The 21,707-nt window shown below is 44.1% G+C and overlaps 1 protein-coding gene across 1 annotated transcript in view; it reads left to right on the top strand.

Moving 5' to 3' along the window:
- EVC (EvC ciliary complex subunit 1) overlaps positions 1-20,988 on the top strand; it is a gene marked incomplete at its 3' end in the record, with an annotated part of 75,399 nt that extends 54,411 nt beyond the window's left edge. The window contains 3 exon segments of the mRNA XM_045166265.1: positions 5,800-6,012; positions 7,661-7,720; positions 20,879-20,988. Of these exon segments, the coding sequence (XP_045022200.1) occupies positions 5,800-6,012; positions 7,661-7,720; positions 20,879-20,988 (383 nt within the window).
- Between the last annotated feature and the right edge of the window lie 719 nt (positions 20,989-21,707).

Consider the following 21,707-nt stretch of genomic DNA (forward strand, 5'->3'; position numbering starts at 1 on the left):
TCTGAAAAAAGTCAGGGAAGGGCACTGCTCCTCTGGGTCAGCGAGCAGAAGGGGAAGCCAAGTCACAGAGGAGTCCAAGGGAACTGCCGCCCTAGCTTGGGTTCCCTGTGCTTGTGTTTGAGGAAAAGTGCAAAAGGCTGAGGCACCAAGGTCCCCCCTTCCTCCACACTGCATCCGACCCCTCACACATGCTAAGAGAGAAGAACAGATTAATTCCAGTTCTGTTTCAGGCACAGAATGAATCAGCATCTCCCAAACGTAACATCTCAGAGTAAAGTGGAAGTGCTGTGTTTTGTGACCTGTCAGAGCATGTGACAATGATGCCGATGTGTCTCTGTCAAGGGAGCAGACAGGATCTAGCATGTTTTGGGGTTTTTTTAATTAGAAAGAGCCTCAACTAGTGAACCATGTAGCTTTTACAAAGTTCTCCTTTCTTGAATTTCAGTTCAGTTCAGTCACTCAGTCGCATCCTATTCTTTGTGACCCCATGGACTGCAGCAGGTCAGGCTTCCCTGTCCATCACCAACTCCCAGAGCTTACTCAAACTCATGTCCATCAAGTCCGTGATGCCATCCAGCCATCTCATCCTCTGTCATCCCCTTCTCCCACCTTCAATCTTTCCCAGCATCAGGGTCTTTTCCAGTGAGTCAGTTCTTCTCATCAGGTGGCCAAACTATTGGAGTTTCAGCTTCAACATCAGTCTTTCCAATGAATATTCAGGACTGATTTCCTTTAGGATGGACTGGTTAGATCTCCTTGTAGTCTAAGGGACTCTCAAGAGTCTTCCCCAACATCACAGTTTAAAAGCATCAATTCTTCGGCACTCAGCTTTCTTCACAGTCCAACTCTCACATCCATACGTGGCTACTGGAAAAACCATAGCCTTGACTAGACGGACCTTTGTTGGCAAAGTAATATCTCTGCTTTTTAATATGCTGTCTAGGTTGGTCATAGCTTTTCTTCAAAGGAGCAAGTGTCTTTTAATTTCAGGGCTGCAGTCACCATCTGCAGTGATTTTAGTTCTTGAATTTACAAACAGCATATTTTTGTGGTTTGACAATCATGCACCAAAAAGAAAAAGGTATGTCTTAATGTCCACAACCACTGCTACGGGATGATAGATTCCAAGGTAGGAGAATCAGATGTTTAAAATCTGTCTCCTGCCTGGCAGGAAATTGGGATTTCCAGGGGCTGGAAGAAAATGTAAGTCACTCCCATATTATTAAACCATTTTTATTGTGAACTGTAACAGATACAAATAAATGAACAACACATAAACTTACAGGTTAGCGAATGATGATTGAAAACACATCTATGTAACCTCTGTCCAGATTGAGAAAGAGATCTTGGCCGGGATCCCTGAACCCCCTCATATCTCCTCCCTGTCCCAGTCTCCTCCCTGCTCACAGGAGCCAGACCCTGCCTTACATGGAAATTAGGTCTTTGCTTTTATGGGAATGCGATTGTATAGCATGTTAGGTTTGCGTTGCTCCACTTTGTATTGTGAGACAAGCTTTGTGCCTTGTGAGATTTCTCTGTATTGTCATGTGCAGCAATATTCATTCTTATTTCACTGTATAAATACACCACCATTTATCCATCCCTACTGTTGATGGACATTTGTGTAGCTTCTTATTTTAGACTGTTACACATTCTGCTGACAAGAACTTTCTTGTGGATGCTGTTTGATACACACATGCGCCCGTTTCTCCTGGGCAGATAGCTAGGAGCAGAATTGTTGGATTCAAGAGTTATGTGCAGCTTCAATCTATAGTCTACAAAGTTACTGATATAGCCCCCAATTTGATTAGCATTTTAAATTTATAGATCAAGTTGGTGAGGATGAATGTCTTTACTGTATCAAATCTTCCAGTCTACAAACATGGTGTATCCCTGTATTTATTTGTCTTATTCATTTTTCTTAATATTGCTTTGTAGTTTCTACCCTCAGGTGAAATGTTTGCTATAGATTTTTTCAGATTAAGGAAGCTTCCTTCCATTTCCTATTTTGTTAGTGTTTCTTCTGCATGGAAATTACAATTTGTGAAATACTTTTTTCTTCATTTATTCCCATAATTAACATTATACTTTTCTGCTTTATTTTATTAATGTGTCAAATTGTATTGATTTGGATAACACCTGGTGGTTCAGACAGTAAAGAATCTGCCTGCAGTGTGGGAGACCCGGGTTTAATCCCTGGGTTGGGAAGATTCCCCTGGAGAAGGGAATGGCAACCCACTCCAGTATTCTTGCCCGGAGAATTCCATGGACAGAGGAGCCCGGTGGGCTATAGTCCTTGGAGTCACAAAGAGTCAGACAGAGCTGAGTGATTGACACCTTCATTTTTTTTGTTAAGTGCATATAAATTTAGAAACTTGGCATCTTTCTGGCAAATTAAACCTTTTGATATTATGAACTGCTCCCCTTTCTCTCTAGAAGAGCTTTTTTCCCCTAAAGACTGTTTTATCTACTATTAATGTAGCAAACAGTGACCCTGTGTTTATTAGGTGCTAGTTATAGTCTCATTCATTCATTGTTAGAAAAATTCATCTAAGAGCATCATGGTTAGATCATGTGTGGTGAAGCCTTACCAGGGTCCTGTGGGTGAACTAACACAATTTATTTAACCTCCCTTTCACATGTACAGATGAAGCCTCAGTTTCCTCATCTGTAAATTTGTTTCATCAGTTTTGAGAGATTTCTCACCCACCGTCACTTCAAATATGACTTCTGTCTGAACTCTCCCTTCCTTCCTTCAGGGACTCCAGTTAAACATGTGGGACTTTCTTACTGTATCTTTTAGCCTTCATCTTCTCTTCTGTATTTTCCATCCTTTAGCCTCTCTTTACTTTGTCCTAGATTTTCTCCTGATCTGTCTTCCTGTACGTATTCTCTCTTCAACTGCATCTAAACTGCAGTGAAACCTTTGCCTTGGGTTCCTATTATTGGACAGTGTTCTTCAATCCTAGAAGTTCTAATTTGAAAAAAAAACAACTAAATAGCATTACTTTTTGTAATCTCCAGGTCTTTGCTTTAAGGTTTAAGAGTGGCCTTTAAAATCAGAAGCATAGTAAGCATCAGCTCTGAAGTCTGTGTACTGTGCTCCCCAGACAGCCTGTGGGTTTGCGTGTCTGTTGTTCGTGTAGCTCTTTGGTCATGGTCTTGTCTCCTCGTGTACTCTCCTTGTATTCTCGTCTCCTTTTGTACTCCTTTGTACTCATGTATTTTTCACTGTATGCCTTATCTCAGATTTGTACATTATTCATATAAATATTTTCAGGCATACAGTGATGTTCTCCTTCTCCAAAGAAGATTTTTTCCTTTGCTTCTGCCAGATAACTGGGTCTTGAATGATCTAGAATCCCCTTAATTCAAGGCCTAAACTTGAAATACACTGGGCTACCCACAAGAACGGACTCCAGGTTGCTGTGTGTTTAAACCTGTCAGATCTGATTTCCTTCCATTTCACTCATGTTTCTGTATTGCAGCTTTTGGGTTCCCAATCCTTTGCGTGGAATGGTTTACCCAGGCCCCAACTCATGGTGAGCCATGAGCTCCACCTTCTGTCCCTTCGACTACCGGAGGCTGTCCAGGGTCCATCAGCTGTGCAGGCATGTCCCTTGGATTGACCTACACCCTGTATATAAATGCAGCCCAAAGGCTGGGCATGCTTCTCTGATGCCATCTTCTCCCAGACCTTGGACCCTACACTCTATACTTCCTTGTTAGCTCTTTGGGACTTTTATGATGGTTTAATAAACATTTTGTCCAGCTTTTTAAAAACATTCATCCTCAATAGGAAAAACTGTTTCAAATTACCTGCCTGGCCACTATCAGAAGTCTTCTAAAAGGATGTGGATCCCTTATGCCCCTGTCATGGGCATTTTATTCCAAACAAAGTTCAGTTTGGTCATGGGCTTTTTAGAGCATGGTAGTCACTGAGTTTGGGCTTCCCAGGTGTCTCAGTGGTAAAGAATCCACCTGTCAATTCAGGGGATGCTGGAGGCTTGGGTTCGATCCCTGGATCAGAAAGATTCTCTGGAGGGGGAAATGGCAACCCACGCCAGTATTTTTGCCTGGATAATCCCATGGACAAAGAAGCCTGGGGGCTACAGTCCATGGGGTCACAAAGAGTCACACGACTGTGCATGCATGCACGGTCATTGGGTTTAATTAACATGGAGTTAAATTTAACTTATATTCATTGAGCCCACCAAGTATGAGCTAGGTACACCAGATGAGATGCTAAGAATTTTTTTCCAAAAAAAAAGAAAAAACAATTATCCTCATACCGTACAAGTTAAGAGCATGAGTCCAATAGTCCAGTAGTCGGAATCCACCCTCTACAAATGTCCAGCTACTTCTCTTCTCTGGGTCTTATTTTTCTTGTCTATAAAACAATGGTAATTATAATAGAACATCTACATTGGACTATTGGATGAATGATATTATGCAAGAAATGTGTTTATGACACTCTGGCACATAGTAGGAATTCATAATTATTAGCAATTTTAATACTATTACCTGATATTTGCCAGGTACTCCATCCTGACCCGTGGTCAGGAGGCCTCTCAGAAGAGGAGACCTCAAATAGAATTTGGAACACATGTAGGGAGTTCCTAAATGGAGAAGGGGGAATGGGCATTCTGCCTCCTGTTGGTGTGTGATGCATTCAGAAACTGCAGTCAGGTGGTTGGTCTGGGAGGATGTGAGACGTAGGTGCAGAGTATGATGCAGCCACTCTCAGGCAGTTGTGGTCCAGGAGGAATGACAGATGAATTGTACTTCTGATGCCCTGGTGGGGCTAGCCAAAGAGCTGCAGGAGCCCAGGGTCAGAAATGCCCCTGTTAGTCTGAGTGGCCCAGGCAAGGCTTCACAGAGAAGGGATTTTTTCGTAGGGGTTTTGCAGGATGAAGAGGAGTCCATTTCAGATGTGCAAGTGCCTGAAGGTGGGGCAAAGTGTAGAGGCTTGCAAAGTATCTGTATAATGAAACATGCGATGAGATGTCATTTATGTGAATGAACAGGCACACCAAAAGCCACGTTTGTGGACATCACATATAGTGAAAGTATAGACATCTAAATTGGAGACAGAGATGCTGAATTCATAGGTATGGCTGATTCTGGGGAGGCTAGGTGCGAGGGGAAAAGAATTACGGAGAGAACTTAAAGGGTTCCAACTTAACCTGCAAGCTTTAGTGTATTTAATCTGGGGGAAAAAAGAAAACTGAGTGGTGGATTCAGAATGTTTAATATATTATTATCTATATGCTTTTATTTTTCACAATTAAAAAGATACATTTTTAGAGAGAGAATGGAGTGGGGAAGGTGGGATGAAGGAGCAGAATGGTGAGTAATGAGTCAGGACTGCCTTGAGGCCCTGCTAAGTAATTCTGATTGCAATGGAAAGAGAAGCCCTCCAAGGTATTTGAACTGAAAATGAAAGGGCTGTGCTTCTGCAAATAACTCTCCTAAATGTGGAGGATGGAGGGAGGCAGGGAGACCAGGGAAAGGCTGTGAACATAATCTGGATGGAGGTTTAGAGGAAATGCCAGTGAGTAAGGGCTCACTGGGTCAGGGGGCCAGGTCTGGGGCTTGACTGGGTGCGGGTGAGAGAGCTGTCAGGCAGCCGGTATTTCCTAAGACTTTGTGTGTGCTTGTGCGCATGCGCATGTGCACACACGCATGTGATTCGACAGTTCCCTTCGCTGGATTGCCTCTGTGTCTTGTGGGGAGACCTTGGCCCTGTCCAGGGTGAGACCATGACTTGTAACTCCGTCTTGTGGCTCTCGGCTTCAGGAGCTGTACTGCAGCACCATGGAAACGTTCCGGAAGTTTGAGGACATCCTGTTCCTGCAGACGCTCCCCCGTGTGACCGACCTCTCCCAGGCGGAGTGTGAATACCTGAGGCAGGAGGCCCAGGAGAACTCGACTCGGCAGCTGGAGAAGTCGGACCGCTTCCGGAGCCAGCAGTGGAAACTCTTCCAGGATCTCCTAGAGCAGGAAAAGCAGGTGCAGCATTTTGTAAAACTAGGTCTAGAGTCTGCGTTTTTCATTAACTTTTGAAGGATAATGAGGCATTTCTTTCACTGAGCATCCCCGAGTGCCTGTGCTGAATGCTTTACCAAGATTCTGGTTGCCAGCCTTTCACAACGGCCGGCCGGGTGGGCTGGGATGGGAGGAGGAGAAGAGAGCAGACCCCTCCTCTCCCAGTGTAGGAAGTCAGGAGATGAAGCCCAGAGCCTGTTCTTTAGAACAACTGAAGTAAATGGCAGAAGGTAGTACTTCAAGGGAGTGGACTGAGGTAGGGGTGGGAGGGGCTGCACACAGGGGACTCCTATTTTTCAGTGAAAGTCTATTTCATCATTAAAACCGTATATTGGCCACCTGATGTGAAGAACTGACTCATTGGAAAAGACCTGACGTTGGGACAGATTGAAGGCAGGAGGAGAAGAGGCAACAGACCATGAGATGGGTGGATGGCATCACCAATTCAATGGACATGAGTTTGAGCAAACTCCAGAGATAGTGAAGGATGGGGAAGCCTGGTATGCTGCAGTCCATGGGGTCGCAAAGAGTCAGACACGACTGAGCGACTGAACAACAACAATATGTGTGGTAGGCAGAATAATGCCCCCACATCCTAATCCCCAGAACCTGTGAATATGTTACCTAACAGGGCAAAGGGGACCTTGCAGATGCAATTAAATTAAGGATTTGGGGACATGACGTTTATTCTGAATTATCTGAGTGGCCAGTGTAATCACAAGGGTCCTTTTAAGAGGGAAGGAAGAGGGTCAGTGTCAGAGGAGATGTGATGTCCTGGGCAGAGGCTAGAAGGATGTGGGCATCAGCCAAGGAATGGGAGCGCCCTCAAGGAGCTGGAAAAGGCAAGGAACAGATTTCACCCCTACCCCAGAGCATCCAGAAGGAAAACAGTCCTATTCCTTTCATTCCAGACTCACCTCCAGAACAGTAAGGTACTAAATTTGTTTGAAGCCACAGATTTGTCGTGCTGTGTTACAACAGCCATAGGAAGCTAATATACATCAATTGTATTTTAAAAAAATTTAAACTGTCAGATTTTCAAATGTGACACTTGAAAATGCCCCAATTTCCCTTCTCTCTTGCTTTCCTGCATGCTAGAGGCTGCAAAACTAACGTGCTCAGTATCCCAGTTTCTAGAAGTGGCCTCTTTGACGGAGTTCTAGCCTATGAGACAAGGTGCAATACCTGCAGGGAGCTTCTGTTCACTAATACAAAGCTCACGTGTTGCTAAGAAACATCTTCCTCTTTAGCATTTCCTGTTCTTCCTGCCCAAAGCAGTTACAGGAAGACTGGAGGTGGTCTTCCTTTGACTTAGAGACGAGATGAAGGAGGGTGGGGCAGAGAGGCGGACTGTCCCAGCCCCGGACTGCCCACCCCTAGGTGCTTGTTATGAGAAACACCATGTCTTTTTCCGTTGAGTGTTCAGTTAGTCACAAAAAGCCCTCAATGTATGTATCTGATAGAAATTTTCTAAAGAAAATAAGGTGAGCTGTCCAAACTACCAAAAAGTAAATGGAAGCACCATGCAAACACAGGGCCTTTCCCTGTGGGTGGGCACAGGTCTAGCTACCTGCCTGTCCAGTTAATTAGATCTCCTTCTAATAAATTTCAGTCTGCCGTCAGCTGCATCTGTTGTCCTATGACCAGTAGTCGTCTCCTGCATATGTGGCTGGTAGGTCCTAAAGGGCAGTAGCCCTGATTTTCTTATTTAACTTCCTTATTCAAAACCCACTAGCTGGGAGAAAACTTCGCTGCATTTCCAGGGATAATATGCAGCTTTGGAAATTGGCACAGGATCACCAGGGGATGTACAAGAAGCTGAATTTCTCCGATTCATACCAATCCCGGATCCCAGGCCATATCATTTGCCATCTCTGGGGAAACAGGGGGAAACCTCAGCCTCAGCGGTTTGGAAAGCTCACCAGATGAATCTAAAATGCCTGGGATGTTGGCTCCCCAAGTAGGGGGTCAGGCCTTTTAAGGACAATTGTGGTTTGCAGACAGTCTTCTAACCTTGGAAGCTGAATGCCTGCCTTTGAAGCAGATTAGCCCCATTAATGGGCTCCCCTGGTGGCTCAGTGGTAAAGAATCCACCTGCCAATGAAGGAGGTGCTGGAGAAATGGATTTGATCCCTAGGTCGGGAAGGTTCCCTGGAGAAGGGCATAGCAACTCACTCCAGTATTCTTGTCTAGAGACAGAGGAACTTGGTGGGCTATGGTCCATAGGGTCTCAAAGAGTCAAACATGACTGAAGCGACTTGGCATGCATGCACACAACCCCATTAATGGGCTTCCCTGGTGGCTCAGTGGTAAAGAATCTGCCTGCCAACACAGGAGATGCAGGTTCAGTTCCTGGGTCAGGAAGATCCCCTGGAGAAGGAAATGGCAACCCACTCCAGTATTCTTCTTGCCTGGAGAATCCCATGGACAGAGGAGCCTGACAGGCTACAGTCCATGGGGTCACAAAAGAGTTGGATGTGACTTAGCGACTAAACAACAACAATGAGTGACTTTAGCCAGTGAGCTGACCTCCCACATCTATGTGATTTTGTGCAACTTACTAAATTTCTCTGAATCTCAGCTTTCATGTGAAAAATATGGATCAAAATACCCTACATGGTTGCTGCAAGATAACACAGGCAAATGCAGGCTAAAACCCTTTGCACTGTATCTGTTTAATCACTTTATAATATTGATATTGAAAAAATCCAGAATTTCAGTTCTGATAAATTATTAGGCAAAGGCTCATGATTCATCCAGAAACCTCCAGTTATGAGTCTTTTATTTTAAGCAGATATCAGACAGTACCTAGATTCTGGGTTTTATTTTTTATTCATGTACTTTGTGAGCATATGCACATATGTGAATTTTCCTGTGCTTGTGCAGAAGTATTTTGAGAGGAGTTTTGCATGCAAGAAGCAAACAGGAGGGTTAATGACCTCATCAACTGATTAAATAAGTATGACCCAAGACTGCTTTCTCAAAGTGTGTATGTCAAAATTAATTTACTGATTGATTGTCTAATTGCCTTAAATTACCATAAGATATTTAGGGATCCATATTCTCTCCTGCTTTCCATATTTCCTTGTTGATGATGAAAATTAGAGATGAACTTTCTGTTGTCGAGATGAATATTTAGTCATGAGAAGAAAAGGACCGACAAAACTCTTCATGGAAAATCAAACACACACCCAGACTATAAAATTCATTTTCCACCTATTTTCTAGGTAAAAGGTCTTGGTGATTTCATACCCCATTGCTCAGGGAAATTGTTAAATATTGTGGATTTTGTTAGTTACACAACTGGAATAGGATGTAGAATCAGTTCAGTTCAGTTCAGTTGCTCAGTCGTGTCCGACTCTTTGCGACCCCATGAATCGCAGCACACCAGGCCTCCCTGTCCATCACCAACTCCCGGAGTTCACCCAAACTCATGTGCATCGAGTCGGTATTGCCATCCAGCCATCTCATCCTCTGTCATCCCCTTCTCCTCCTACCCCCAATCAGGGTATTTTCCCAGCATCAGGGTCTTTTCCAATGAGCCAACTCTTCACATGAGGTGGCCAAAGTTTTGGAGTTTTCAGCCTCAGCATCAGTCCTTACAATGAACACCTAGGACTGGTCTCCTTTAAGATGAATTGGTTGGATCTCCTTGCAGTCCAAGGGACTCTCAAGAGTCTTCTCCAACACCAAAGTTCAAAAGCATCAATTCTTCGGCACTCAGATTTCTTCACAGTCCAACTCTCACATCCATACATGCCCACTGGAAAAATCATAGCCTTGACTAGACGGACCTTTGTTGGCAAAGTAATGTCTCTGCTTTTTAATATGCTATCTAGGTTGGTCATAACTTTCTTTCCAAGGAGTAAACGTCTTTTAATTTCATGGCTGCAGTCACCATCTGCAGTGATTTTGGAGCCCCCAAAAATAAAGTCTGACACTGTTTCCACTGTTTCCCCATCTATTTCCCATGAAGTGATGGGACCCCATGCCATGATCTTAGTTTTCTGAATGTTGAGCTTTAAGCCAACTTTTTCACTCTCCTCTTTCACATTCATCAACAGGCTTTTTAGTTCCTCTTCACTTTCTGCCATAAGGGTGGTGTCATCTGTATATCTGAGGTTACTGATATTTCTCCCGGCAATCTTGATTCCAGCTTGTGCTTCTTCCAGCCCATCGTTTCTCATGATGTACTCTGCATAGACGTTAAATAAGCAGGGTGACAATATACAGCCTTGATGTACTCCTTTTCCTGTTTGGAACCAGTCTGTTGTTCCATGTCCAGTTCTAACTGTTGCTTCCTGACCTGCATATAGGTTTCTCAAGAGGCAGGTCAGGTGATCTGGTATGCCCATCTCTTTCAGAATTTTCCACAGTTTATTGTGATCCACACAGTCAAAGGCTTTGGCATAGTCAATAAAGCAGAAATAGATGTTTTTCTGGAAGTCTCTTGCTTTTTCGATGATCCAGCGGATGTTGGCAATTTGATCTCTGGTTCCTCTGCCTTTTCTAAAACCAGCTTGAACACCTGGAAGTTCATGGTTCACGTATTGCTGAGGCCTGGCTTGGAGAATTTTGAGCATTACCTTACTAGCGTGTGAGATGAGTGCAATTGTGCGGTAGTTTGAGCATTCTTTGGCATTGCCTTTCTTTGGGATTGGAATGAAAACTGACCTTTTCCAGTCCTGTGGCCACTGCTGAGTTTTTCAAATTTGCTGGCATATTGAGTGCAGCACTTTCACAGCATCATCTTCCAGGATTTGAAATAGCTCAACTGGAATTCCATCACCTCCACTAGCTTTGTTCGTAGTGATGCTTTCTAAGGCCCACTTGACTTCACATTCCAGGATGTCTGGCTCCAGGTGAGTCATCACACCATCATGATTATCTTGGTCATGAAGATCTTTTTTGTACAGTTCTTCTGTGTATTCTTGCCACCTCTTCTTAATATCTTCTGCTTCTGTTAGGTCCATACCATTTCTGTCCTTTATCGAGCCCATCTTTGCATGAAATGTTCCCTTGGTACCTCTAATTTTCTGGATGAGATCTCTAGTCTTTCCCATTCTGTTGTTTTCCTCTATTTCTTTGCATTAATCACTGAGGAAGGCTTTATTATCTCTCCTTGCTATTCTTTGGACCTCTGCATTCAAATGGGTATATCTTTCCTTTTCTCCTTTGCTTTTCACTTCTCTTCTTTTCACAGCTATTTGTAAGGCCTCCCCAGACAGCCATTTTGCTTTTTTGCATTTCTTTTCCTTGGGGATGGTCTTGATCCCTGTCTCCTGTACAATGTCATGAACCTCCATCCATAGTTCATCAGATACTCTGTCTATCAGATCTAGTCCCTTAAATCTATTTCTCACTTCCACTGTATAATCATAAGGGATTTGTTTAGGTCATACCTGAATGGTCTAGTGGTTCTCCCTACTTTCTTCAATTTAAGTCTGAATTTGGCAATAAGGAGTTCATGATCTGAGCCACAGTCAGCTTCCAGTCTTGTTTTTGCTGACTGTATAGAGCTTCTCCATCTTTGGCTTCAAAGAATATAATCAATCTGATTTCAGTGTTGACCATCTGGTGATGTCCATGTGTAGAGTCTTCTCTTGTGTTGTTGGAAGAGGGTGTTTGCTATGACCAGTGCATTCTCTTAGCAAAACTCTATTAGCCTTTGCCCTGCTTCATCCCATATTCCAAGGCCAAATTTGCCTGTTACTCCAGGTGTTTCTTGACTTCCTACTTTTACATTCCAATCCCCTATAATTAAAAGGACATCTTTTTGGGGTGTTATTTCTAAAAGGTCTTGTAGGTCTTCACAGAACCGTTCAATTTCAGCTTCTTCAGCATTGCTAGTTGGGGCATAGGCTTGGATTACTATGATACTGAATGGTTTGCCTTGGAAACAGACAGAGATCATCCTGTTGTTTTTGAGATTGCATCCAAGTACTGCATTTTGGACTCTTTTGTTGACCATGATGGCTACTCCATTTCTTCTGAGGGATTCCTGCCCACAGTAGTGTATATAATGGTCATTTGAGTTAAATTCACCCATTCCAGTCCATTTTAGTTTGCTGATTCCTATAATGTCGACGTTCGCTCTTGCCATCTCCTGTTTGACCACTTCCAATTTGCCTTGATTCATGGACCTAACATTCCAGGTTCCTATGCAATATTGCTCTTTACAGTATCGGACCTTGCTTTTATCACCAGTCACATCCACAACTGGGTATTGTTCTTGCTTTGGCTCCATCCCTTCATTGTTTCTGGAGTTATTTCTCCACTGATCTCCAGTAGCATATTGGGCACCTACCGACCTGGGGAGTTCCTCTCTCAGTATCCTATCATTTTGCCTTTTCCTACTGTTCATGGGGTTCTCAAGGCAAGAATACTGAAGTGGTTTGCCATTCCCTTCTCCAGTGGACCACATTCTGTCAGACCTCTCCACCATGACCTGTTCATGTTGGGTGGCCCCACACGGCATGGCTTAGCTTCACTGAGTTAGACAAGGCTGTGGTCCATGTGACCAGATTGGCTAATTTTCTGTGATTATGGTTTTAGTGTGTCTTCCCTCTGATGCCCCTCTGATGCCCTCTCTGTGTTACTTGGGTTTCTCTTACATTGGGTGTGGGGTATCTCTTCACGGCTGCTCTAGCCAAGCGCAGCCACTGCTCCTGAGGTCCCCCCTCCTGACCTTGAACGTGGAGTTCAAGCCCTCCTGTGCCTGCACAGCCACCGCTCCTTGAACGTGGGGTTGCTCCTCTCGGCCGCCGCCCCTAACCTAGTGGTCCTCAAAGTGTGATCCATTCTAATGCAGGTGTGTAGGCTTCTCCTCAGTCTGCTGGGACATCCCCTCAAAGATGTCCTCATCCTAATTCCCAAAAGTTGTGAATGTTACTTTATATGGCAAAGGGACTTTGCAGATGGGAAGTAAGTTAAAAATCTTGAAATGGGGAGATTATCCTGATTGTGCAGGTGGACCCAAGGTAATTGTTGCTGTGGGGTGCATCATTTGCAAATATCTCCCATTCAGTGGGCAGCCTCTCCATTTTGTTGATAGTTTCCTTCAGTGTGCAAAATCTTTTTAGTTTCATTTAGTCCCATTTGCTCATTTTTGCTTTCGTTTCCTTTGCCTGAGGAGACATGAGTGGGTGGTCATGCCCAGTCATGTCTGACTCTTTGCGACTCCATGGACCATAGTCTCCCAGGCTCCTCTATCTGTGGAATTTTCCAAGCAAGTATACTAGACTGGGTTGCCATTTCCTCCTCCAGGAGATTGTCCCAACCCAGGGATCGAACCCAAGTCTCCTGGCTGGGAGGTAGATTCTTTAACACTGAGCCACCTGGGAAGCCCCCTGAGGAGACATGTCCAAAAAATATTACTAAGACTACTGGTGAGTGAGGCTGGTCTTGCAGCTAGTATGGGGCCACTGGTTGGTGGGCAGGGTCGGGTCCTGGGCCAGCTGGAGGCTCTACGGGTCCTAAGGCAGTTGGCTTGCTGGTGGGAGGGCTTGCGTCCTTGCCTGGCCAGCTGCTTCACCTGAGGTGCCCCAGCACTGGTGCTGACAGGCTGGTGGGCGAGGCTGGACCCCTGTGCTAATAAGCCAGAGCGGGGATTCAGAAAGAGTGCTTCCAAGCGTGTGTCCTCATGGTAGAAAGTGTTAGTTGCTCAGTCGTGTCTGACTCTCTGCAACCCCATGGACTGTAGCCTACTGGGCTCCTCCATCCGTGGGATTCTCCAGGCAAGAATACTGGAGTGAGTTGCTATTTCCTTCTCCAGGGGATCTTCCTGACCCAGGGATCGAACCTGGGTCTCCTGCATTGCAGACAAATTCTTCACCACTTTCGAGGTAGAAAGAGCTCTCCCAAATGGCTGCACCAGTGCTTCTGTCCCCAGACGGAGCTCTGGTTGCCTCCTGCCTCTCTGGCAGGCTCTTTAATATCAACAGGTGGATCTGACCCAGGGTTCTTTCAAATGACTACTTCTGCCCTGGATCCTGGACCTTGTGAGATTTTGTGTGCAGCTTTTGAGGATGGATCTCTGTTTCCCATGATCATTTGGCTCTCCTGAATATAAGCCCTGCAGATCTTCAAAGCCAAACATTCTTAGGGTTCATCTTCATAGTTCAGGACCCCTGGGCTGGGGAGCTTTGGACCCTTCTCATTGTGGTTTCTTCTTTTTTTTAATCTGGTGTTTTTTCAATTGGAATATAACTGCATTACAATGCTGTCTTAGCTTCTGCTGTACGATAATGTGAATCAGCCATATAGGTATTCATATACCTCCTCCCTTTGAGCCTTCCACCCCCTTCCCCATTCCACCCCTCTAGGTCATCACAGCTGAGCTCCGGGTGCTGTACAGGAACTTCCCAGTCATCTTTATACAATTAGTTGTAGATTTTTTTCTGCTGCTCTTCAGGTCATTCTCATCAATAGGTGCTCTGTGAATAGTTGTAATTTCAATGTGCCGGTGGGAGGAGGTGAGCTCAGTGTCTTCCTATTCTACCATCTTGACCCCTCCCTGCTCCAGAAGGAACATATATCCCATTCATTTTTAAGATACAGATTTAATCATATTTTAACATCTCTAAAACTGAGATCTTCTTAATTTAATTGGCAGTGATTTTTCTGTCTGCATGGGACCTAAAATAACTGCATTTCATAACCACTGGCACATTAGACTTGATAAAAGATACTATGTCACATCAATTCATTTCTCCGTTCATTTCATGCAGCGTAAAAGCCAGAGTCCTTATCCTGCCCTACACAGCCTGTCAGGAGCTGACCTCCTCCCTCTCTTTCCTCCCTGTCTCCCCTCTCACTCCACACTAGCCTCCCTGGTATCCTTGTATGCCTCTAGCTCCTCAGCATTCCTGCTTCATTTGTCCTGCTTAAGGACTTTCTCCCAAGCCTCCTTCACCCCAAGACCCTCTCTGACTGTGCTTTTAAACCTGCAGTGCCTCCCTCCCTGTAGCACGCCAGTGTTTGCCTAAGGTGTTGACTTCACCTCCTGGCTCACTTATAAACCCACCTCCTTTATAGGAGGACTTCCCTGGTGGCTCAGATGGTAAAGAGTCTGGCTGCAGTGTGGGAGACTTGGGTTCGAGCCCTGGGTTGAGAAGATCCCCTGGAGAAGGAAATGGCAACTTACTCCAGTACTCTTGCCTGGAAAATCCCGTGGATAGAGGAGCCTGATGGGCTACAGTCCATGGAGTCACAAAGAGTCAGACATGACTGAGCAGCTTCACTTTCTTTCTTTTCCTTTGTAGGAAAATGTTCCAAAACCCCCAGCACTACCAGGCATGTGCTGAGTGTTGGTTCCTTTTCCCTTTCTCTCCTTAGTAGATGAAACTTTGAAACAACAGTAACCATATTGGAAACCACAAATGACCCAGTAGCACTTAACAGGGTCAACACTCTAGCCCAGGGAAGCAGCTCTTGGCTTCTAAATTCAAACATTCGTGAACTTGCCTTCAACAATATTAAAGAAATGGTGTGACCACTTTGGGCACCGTCTGCTTGGATGATCTGTGTACTCTTGACCATCTTTGAATCCTGTTACTAGCTTTATCTGTCTTCTCTAAAAGCACATCAAAGACCCGCATGTACTTTCAGTTCAGTTCAGTTCAGTCGCTCAGTTGTGTCTGACTTTTTGCGACCCCATGAATCGCAGCGCCAGGCCTCCCTATCCATCACCAACTCCCGGAGTTCACCCAGACTCACGTCCATCGAGTCAGTGATGCCATCCAGCCATCTCATCCTCTGTCATCCCCTTCTCCTCCTACCCCCAATCCCTCCCAGCATCAGAGTCTTTCCCAATGAGTCAACTCTTCACATGAGGTCACCAAGTACTGGAGTTTCAGCTTTAGCATCATCCTTCCAAAGAAATCCCACGGCTGATCTCCTTTAGAATGGACTGGTTGGATCTCCTTGCAGTCCAAGGGACTCTCAAGAGTCTTATCCAACACCAAAGTTCAAAAGCATCAATTCTTTGGCGCTCAGCCTTCTTCACAGTCCAACTCTCACGTCCATACATGACCACAGGAAAAACTATAGCCTTGACTAGACGGACCTTTGTTGGCAAAGTAATGTCTCTGCTTTTGAATATGCTATCTAGGTTGGTCATAATTTTCCTTCAAATGAGTAAGCGTCTTTTAATTTCGTGGCTGCAGTCATCATCTGCAGTGATTTCGGAGCCCAGAAAAATAAAGTCTGACACTCTTTCCACTGTTTCCCCATCTATTTCCCATGAAGTGATGGGACCGGATGCCATGATCTTTGTTTTCTGAATGTTGAGCTTTAAGCCAACTTTTTCACTCTCCACTTTCACTTTCATCAAGAGGCTTTTTAGTTCCTCTTCACTTTCTGCCATAAGGGTGGTGTCATCTGCATATCTGAGGTTATTGATATTTCTCCCGGCAATCTTGATTCCAGCTTGTGCTTCTTCCAGTCCAGCCTTTCTCATGATGTACTCTGCATATAAGTTAAATAAGCAGGGTGACAATATACAGCCTTGACGTATTCCTTTTCCTATTTAGAACCAGTCTGTTGTTCCATGTCCAGTTCTAACTGTTGCTTCCTGACCTGCATATAGGTTTCTCAAGAGGCAGGTCAGGTGATCTGGTATGCCCATCTCTTTCAGAATTTTCCACAGTTGATTGTGATCCACACAGTCAAAGGCTTTGGCATAGTCAATAAAGCAGAAATAGATGTTTTTCTGGAAGTCTTGCTTTTTCGATGATCCAGCGGATGTTGGCGATTTGATCTCTGGTTCCTCTGCCTTTTCTAAAACCAGCTTGAACATCTGGAAGTTCACGATTCACGTATTGCTGAGGCCTGGCTTGGAGAATTTTGAGCATTACTTTACTAACATGTGAGATGAGTGCAATTGTGCGGTGGTTTGAGCATTCTTTGGCATTGCCTTTCTTTGGGATTAAAATGAAAACTGACCTTTTCCAGTCCTGTGGCCACTGCTGAGTTTTCCAAATTTGCTGGCGTATTGAGTGCAGCACTTTCACAGCATCATCTTCCAGGATTTGAAATAGCTCAACTGGAATTCCATCACCTCCACTAGCTTTGTTCGTAGTGATGCTTTCTAAGGCCCACTTGACTTCACATTCCAGGATGTCTGGCTCTAGGTCAGTGATCACACCATCGTGATTATCTGGGTCATGAAGATCTTTTTTGTACAGTTCTTCTGTGTATTCTTGCCACCTCTTCTAATATCTTCTGCTTCTGTTAGGTCCATACCATTTCTGTCCTTTATCGAGCCCATCTTTGCATGAAATGTTCCCTTGGTATCTCTAATTTTCTAGAAGAGATCTCTAGTCTTTCCCATTCTGTTGTTTTCCTCTATTTCTTTGCATTGATCGCTGAGGAAGGCTTTCTTATCTCTCCTTGCTCTTTTTTGGAACTCTACATTCAGATGCTTATATCTTTCCTTTTTTCCTTTGCTTTTTGCTTCTCTTCTTTTCACAGCTATTTGTAAGGCCTCCCCAGATGGCCATTTTGCTTTTTTGCATTTCTTTTCCATGGGGATGGTCTTGATCCTGTCTCCTGTACAATGTCACGAACCTCATTCCATAGTTTATCAGGCACTCTATCTATAAGATCTAGTCCCTTAAATCTATTTCTCACTTCCACTGTATAATCATAAGGAATTTGATTTAGGTCATACCTGAATGGTCTAGTGGTTTTCCCTACTTTCTTCAATTTAAGTCTGAATTTGGTAATAAGGATTTCATGATCTGAGCCACAGTCAGCTCCCAGTCTTGTTTTTGGTGACTGTATAGAGCTTCTCCATCTTTGGCTGCAAAGAACATAATCAATCTGATTTCGGTGTTGACCATCTGGTGATGTCCATGTGTAGAGTCTTCTCTTGTGTTGTTGGAAGAGGGTGTTTGCTATGACCAGTGCATTTTCTTGGCAAAACTCTATTAGTCTTTGCCGTGCTTCATCCCATGTTCCAAGGCCAAATTTGCCTGTTACTCCAGGTGTTTCTTGACTTCCTACTTTTACATTCCAGTCCCCTATAATGAAAAGGACATCTTTTTTGGGTGTTAGTTCTAAAAGGTCTTGGAGGTCTTCACAGAACCATTCAACTTCAGCTTCTTCAGCGTTGCTGGTTGGGGCATAGACTCGGATTACTATAATATTGAATGGTTTGCCTTGGAAAATTTATTTTTTAGGGAATCTAGACTGTGTTGAATTTTCTAGAGTGTTCAGGTTTCCTAAGCACTTTGACAGGTTATTGTAGAGTTCTCACAAAACACATCAGAGACTGGCTTTAACAAGCAGTTCTGGGTAACACAGTGTGATTTTGTGTGATTAAGTAAAAGTGCTTAAATTTGGAGGCCCAGAGAACTGAAGCCCCAGCTGCTTACTCACACTCAAAGCCTCTGTGAAAGTGAAAGTGTTAGTCGCTCAGTCATGGTTGACTCTTTGTGACCCCATGGACTGTATCCTGCCAGGCTCCTCTGCCCATGGGATTCTCCAGGCAAGAACACTGGAGTGGGTTGCCATTTCCTTCTCCAGTGGACCTTCCTGACCCACGGATTGAACCCAGGTCTCCTGCACTGCAGGCTGAGTCACCAGGGAAGCCTCTGTGCTTTGTCTCTGTTCTGCATGCAGCATGGCCATCTCCAGAAAAACACTACAGACGTAGGGGAAGTGAAAGAGTCTCACCTTAAAGACAGAGCCCTTGGTGTAACACAGGCTAGCTGCATGTTTCTAAGTGCTTGTTTCTCCTGGTGATGTGAGTGAGCTAGGGAGGTGCATGGTGGACCTAGAAAATATTTGAGCTTTGGGGACAGACAGACTTAGATCTGAGTTTCTGCTATTCTTTTTAGTGCATCAGTTGTGTGGCCTTGGACCTCACAAGGTTTTCACAGACAAAGCCACACTGAATATGAGCTAACATCCAGAATTACGAAACACACGGGACAATCTGCCATAAGTGAGAGCCAGCACATGCAGCAAGCACCAAGTTTAGACCACAAGCACCAGGAAATTCAGATGAAGAGACTATTAGAGAGCACTTATAAAGGAAGTATGTTTGAAACAATAAGAAAAATAAAAACAAGAGGAATTACTAGCATAAAAACAAGACATGATATAAAAAGATGACATTTAAAAACTACATACTTTTATGAATGAAAATTGTAATCATGAAAACAGAAATTTAATGGATGAGTTAAATACCAAATTCAATATTGTTGAAGACACAATGTGTGAACTAGGAGATAAAGGTGAGAAAGTAGTTCAGAATATGACATGGAGGGCTAAAGAGATGGAAAATATGGGAGGTTAGGAGGCATGGGCAGAGAAGGCAATGGCACCCCACTCCAGTACTCTTGCCTGGAAAATCCCATGGATGGAGGAGCCTGGTAGGCTGCATTCCATGGGGTCGCTAAGAGTCAGACACGATTGAGCGACTTCACTTTCACTTTCACTTTCATGGATTGGAGAAGGAAATGGCAACCCACTCCAGTGTTCTTACCTGGAGAATCCCAGCAATAGGGGAGCCTGGTGGGCTGCTGTCTATGGGGGTCGCACAGAGTCGGACACGACTGAAGTGACTTAGCAGCAGCAGGAGGCATGGGAATAGAATGTGAAAGTCCTGGGGGCACTTCTTAGTGTTCCAGGAATTCTAGAAGGAGAGAATGGAAAGAATGAAAGAGAGATAATATTGAAGCTGAAATGGATAAGAAATTTTCAGAAGTGCTGACAGTTATGAATCCTAAGGTAAAAGAAATGTTGATTAACTTTGGATTTGTGAAATCAGGAATATATGTTAAAATTTTTAAATGTAGATAGAATAGAAATAGAATAAGTAACTTCCAAAGCAGAAGAGAACAGTAGTGATAACATAAAGATCCCCTTTAGAATAAAAGCTACAGGGTGCCTAAAAATAAATCTGACCAGTGTTTATAAGAGCTTAATGGAGAAGACTTCCCTGTAGCTCAAATGGTAAAGAATCTGCATGCGAAGCAGGAGACCAGGGTTCAATCCCTGGGTTGGGAAGTTCCTCTGGAGAAGGGAATGGCAATCCACTCCAGTATTCTTGCCTGGATAATTCCATGGACAGAGAAGCCTGGCGGGCTACAGTTCGTAGGGTCGCAAAGAGTCGGACACGACTGAATAACTGACACAGTCCAGTGGAGAAGTTTATAAAATGTTATTGAAGGGAATTAAAGAATTGAGAAAAAGGCTTTGTTCTTGGATAGGGAAATTCAATTTCTACAAATAAGTCTATGAATTCAATCTAATTACAAAATGAATCCCCAAAAAGCTGTTTCCCAAACTTGATATACAGACCCTAAAATTCATATGTGAAGAAAAGGAGCCAAGAATAGCTAATACAGTTTTGTACAAAAGAATATGGGAAGACGTGCTCTAGCAGCTATGAACTCTTGTTATAAATTGCAGAACTTAAAGTGTGATGTCTTGGTACAGACAGACCCACAGAATTAAATAAAGAGCCTGGAACGAGATTCATGTGCATATGGAAACTATGTCAGACAAAGTGTCATGACAGGCCAGTCATAAGAAGATAAATTATATCAGAAATGGTGCTGGAACAATTCCTGGAGTAGGAAATGACAACTCACTCCAGTATTCTTGCCTGGAAAATTTTATGGACAGAGGAAACTGGTGGGCTACAGGCCATGGGGTTACACAGAGTCAGACACGCCTGAAGTGACTTAGCACATAGGAGAAAAATAATTAAAAGAGAAAGGGATTTTTAAAAATGAGAAACAAAAAGTATGATCCGACAAAGCAATGATGGATGAAATGAACTTGAGCTCGACCCCTGTCCCTCTGTTGTGGGCTTTAGGTGTGGATGGAGGAGTGTGCACTGTCCACTCTGCTGCAGACACACCTGAGAGATGACCATGAGAACATCCTCCACCAAGTCTTGGGCCAACTCGGCAGCCTCAGTGAAGAGTGAGTACAACTTTGTGTAGGCTGGGGGCCTCCTGTCCGGAGTGATACTCCATGCTGGCCTCCATGTCCTCATCTGTAAGTTAACTCCCACCCCCTGGGCCTCCCTTACAGTGTGGTTTGGAGAACAACCAAATTGTAAACATAAATATGAAATACAGTGATAGGTAGCAGAGTGCCATGTATGAAAGGTTGAAGTCAGACCTGGTGTGGGCACAGGAACTGTTCTTACCCTCAATTTTACCATCTATAAAATGGGGCTTACAATACCTCAGAGAAGGCAATGGCACCCCACTCCAGTACTGTTGCCTGGAAAATCCCATGGACGGAGGAGCCTGGAAGGCTGCAGTCCATGGGGTCGCTGAGGGTTGGACACAACTGAGCGACTTTACTTTCACTTTTCACTTTCATGCACTGGAGAAGGAAATGGCAACCCACTCCAGTGTTCTTGCCTGGAGAATCCCAGGGACGGGGGAGCCTGGTGGGCTGCCGTCTATGGGGTTGCACAGAGTTGGACATGACTGAAGTGACTTAGCAGCAGCAGCAACAATACCTATTTCATAGAGTTGTCTTTTATAGAAACTTTTAAAACACCTTTTGTGAGGTATAGTTTGCATACATTATTTTTAAGAGTACAATTCAATGATTTTTAGTTAATTTTAAGAGTTCTGCACCTATCACCATGATCCAATTGTAAAACACTTCCACCACTCCAAAAAGAC

The sequence above is a fragment of the Bubalus bubalis genome, chromosome 7 (assembly GCF_019923935.1).
Source record: "Bubalus bubalis isolate 160015118507 breed Murrah chromosome 7, NDDB_SH_1, whole genome shotgun sequence".
NCBI classification, from domain to species: domain Eukaryota; kingdom Metazoa; phylum Chordata; class Mammalia; order Artiodactyla; family Bovidae; genus Bubalus; species Bubalus bubalis.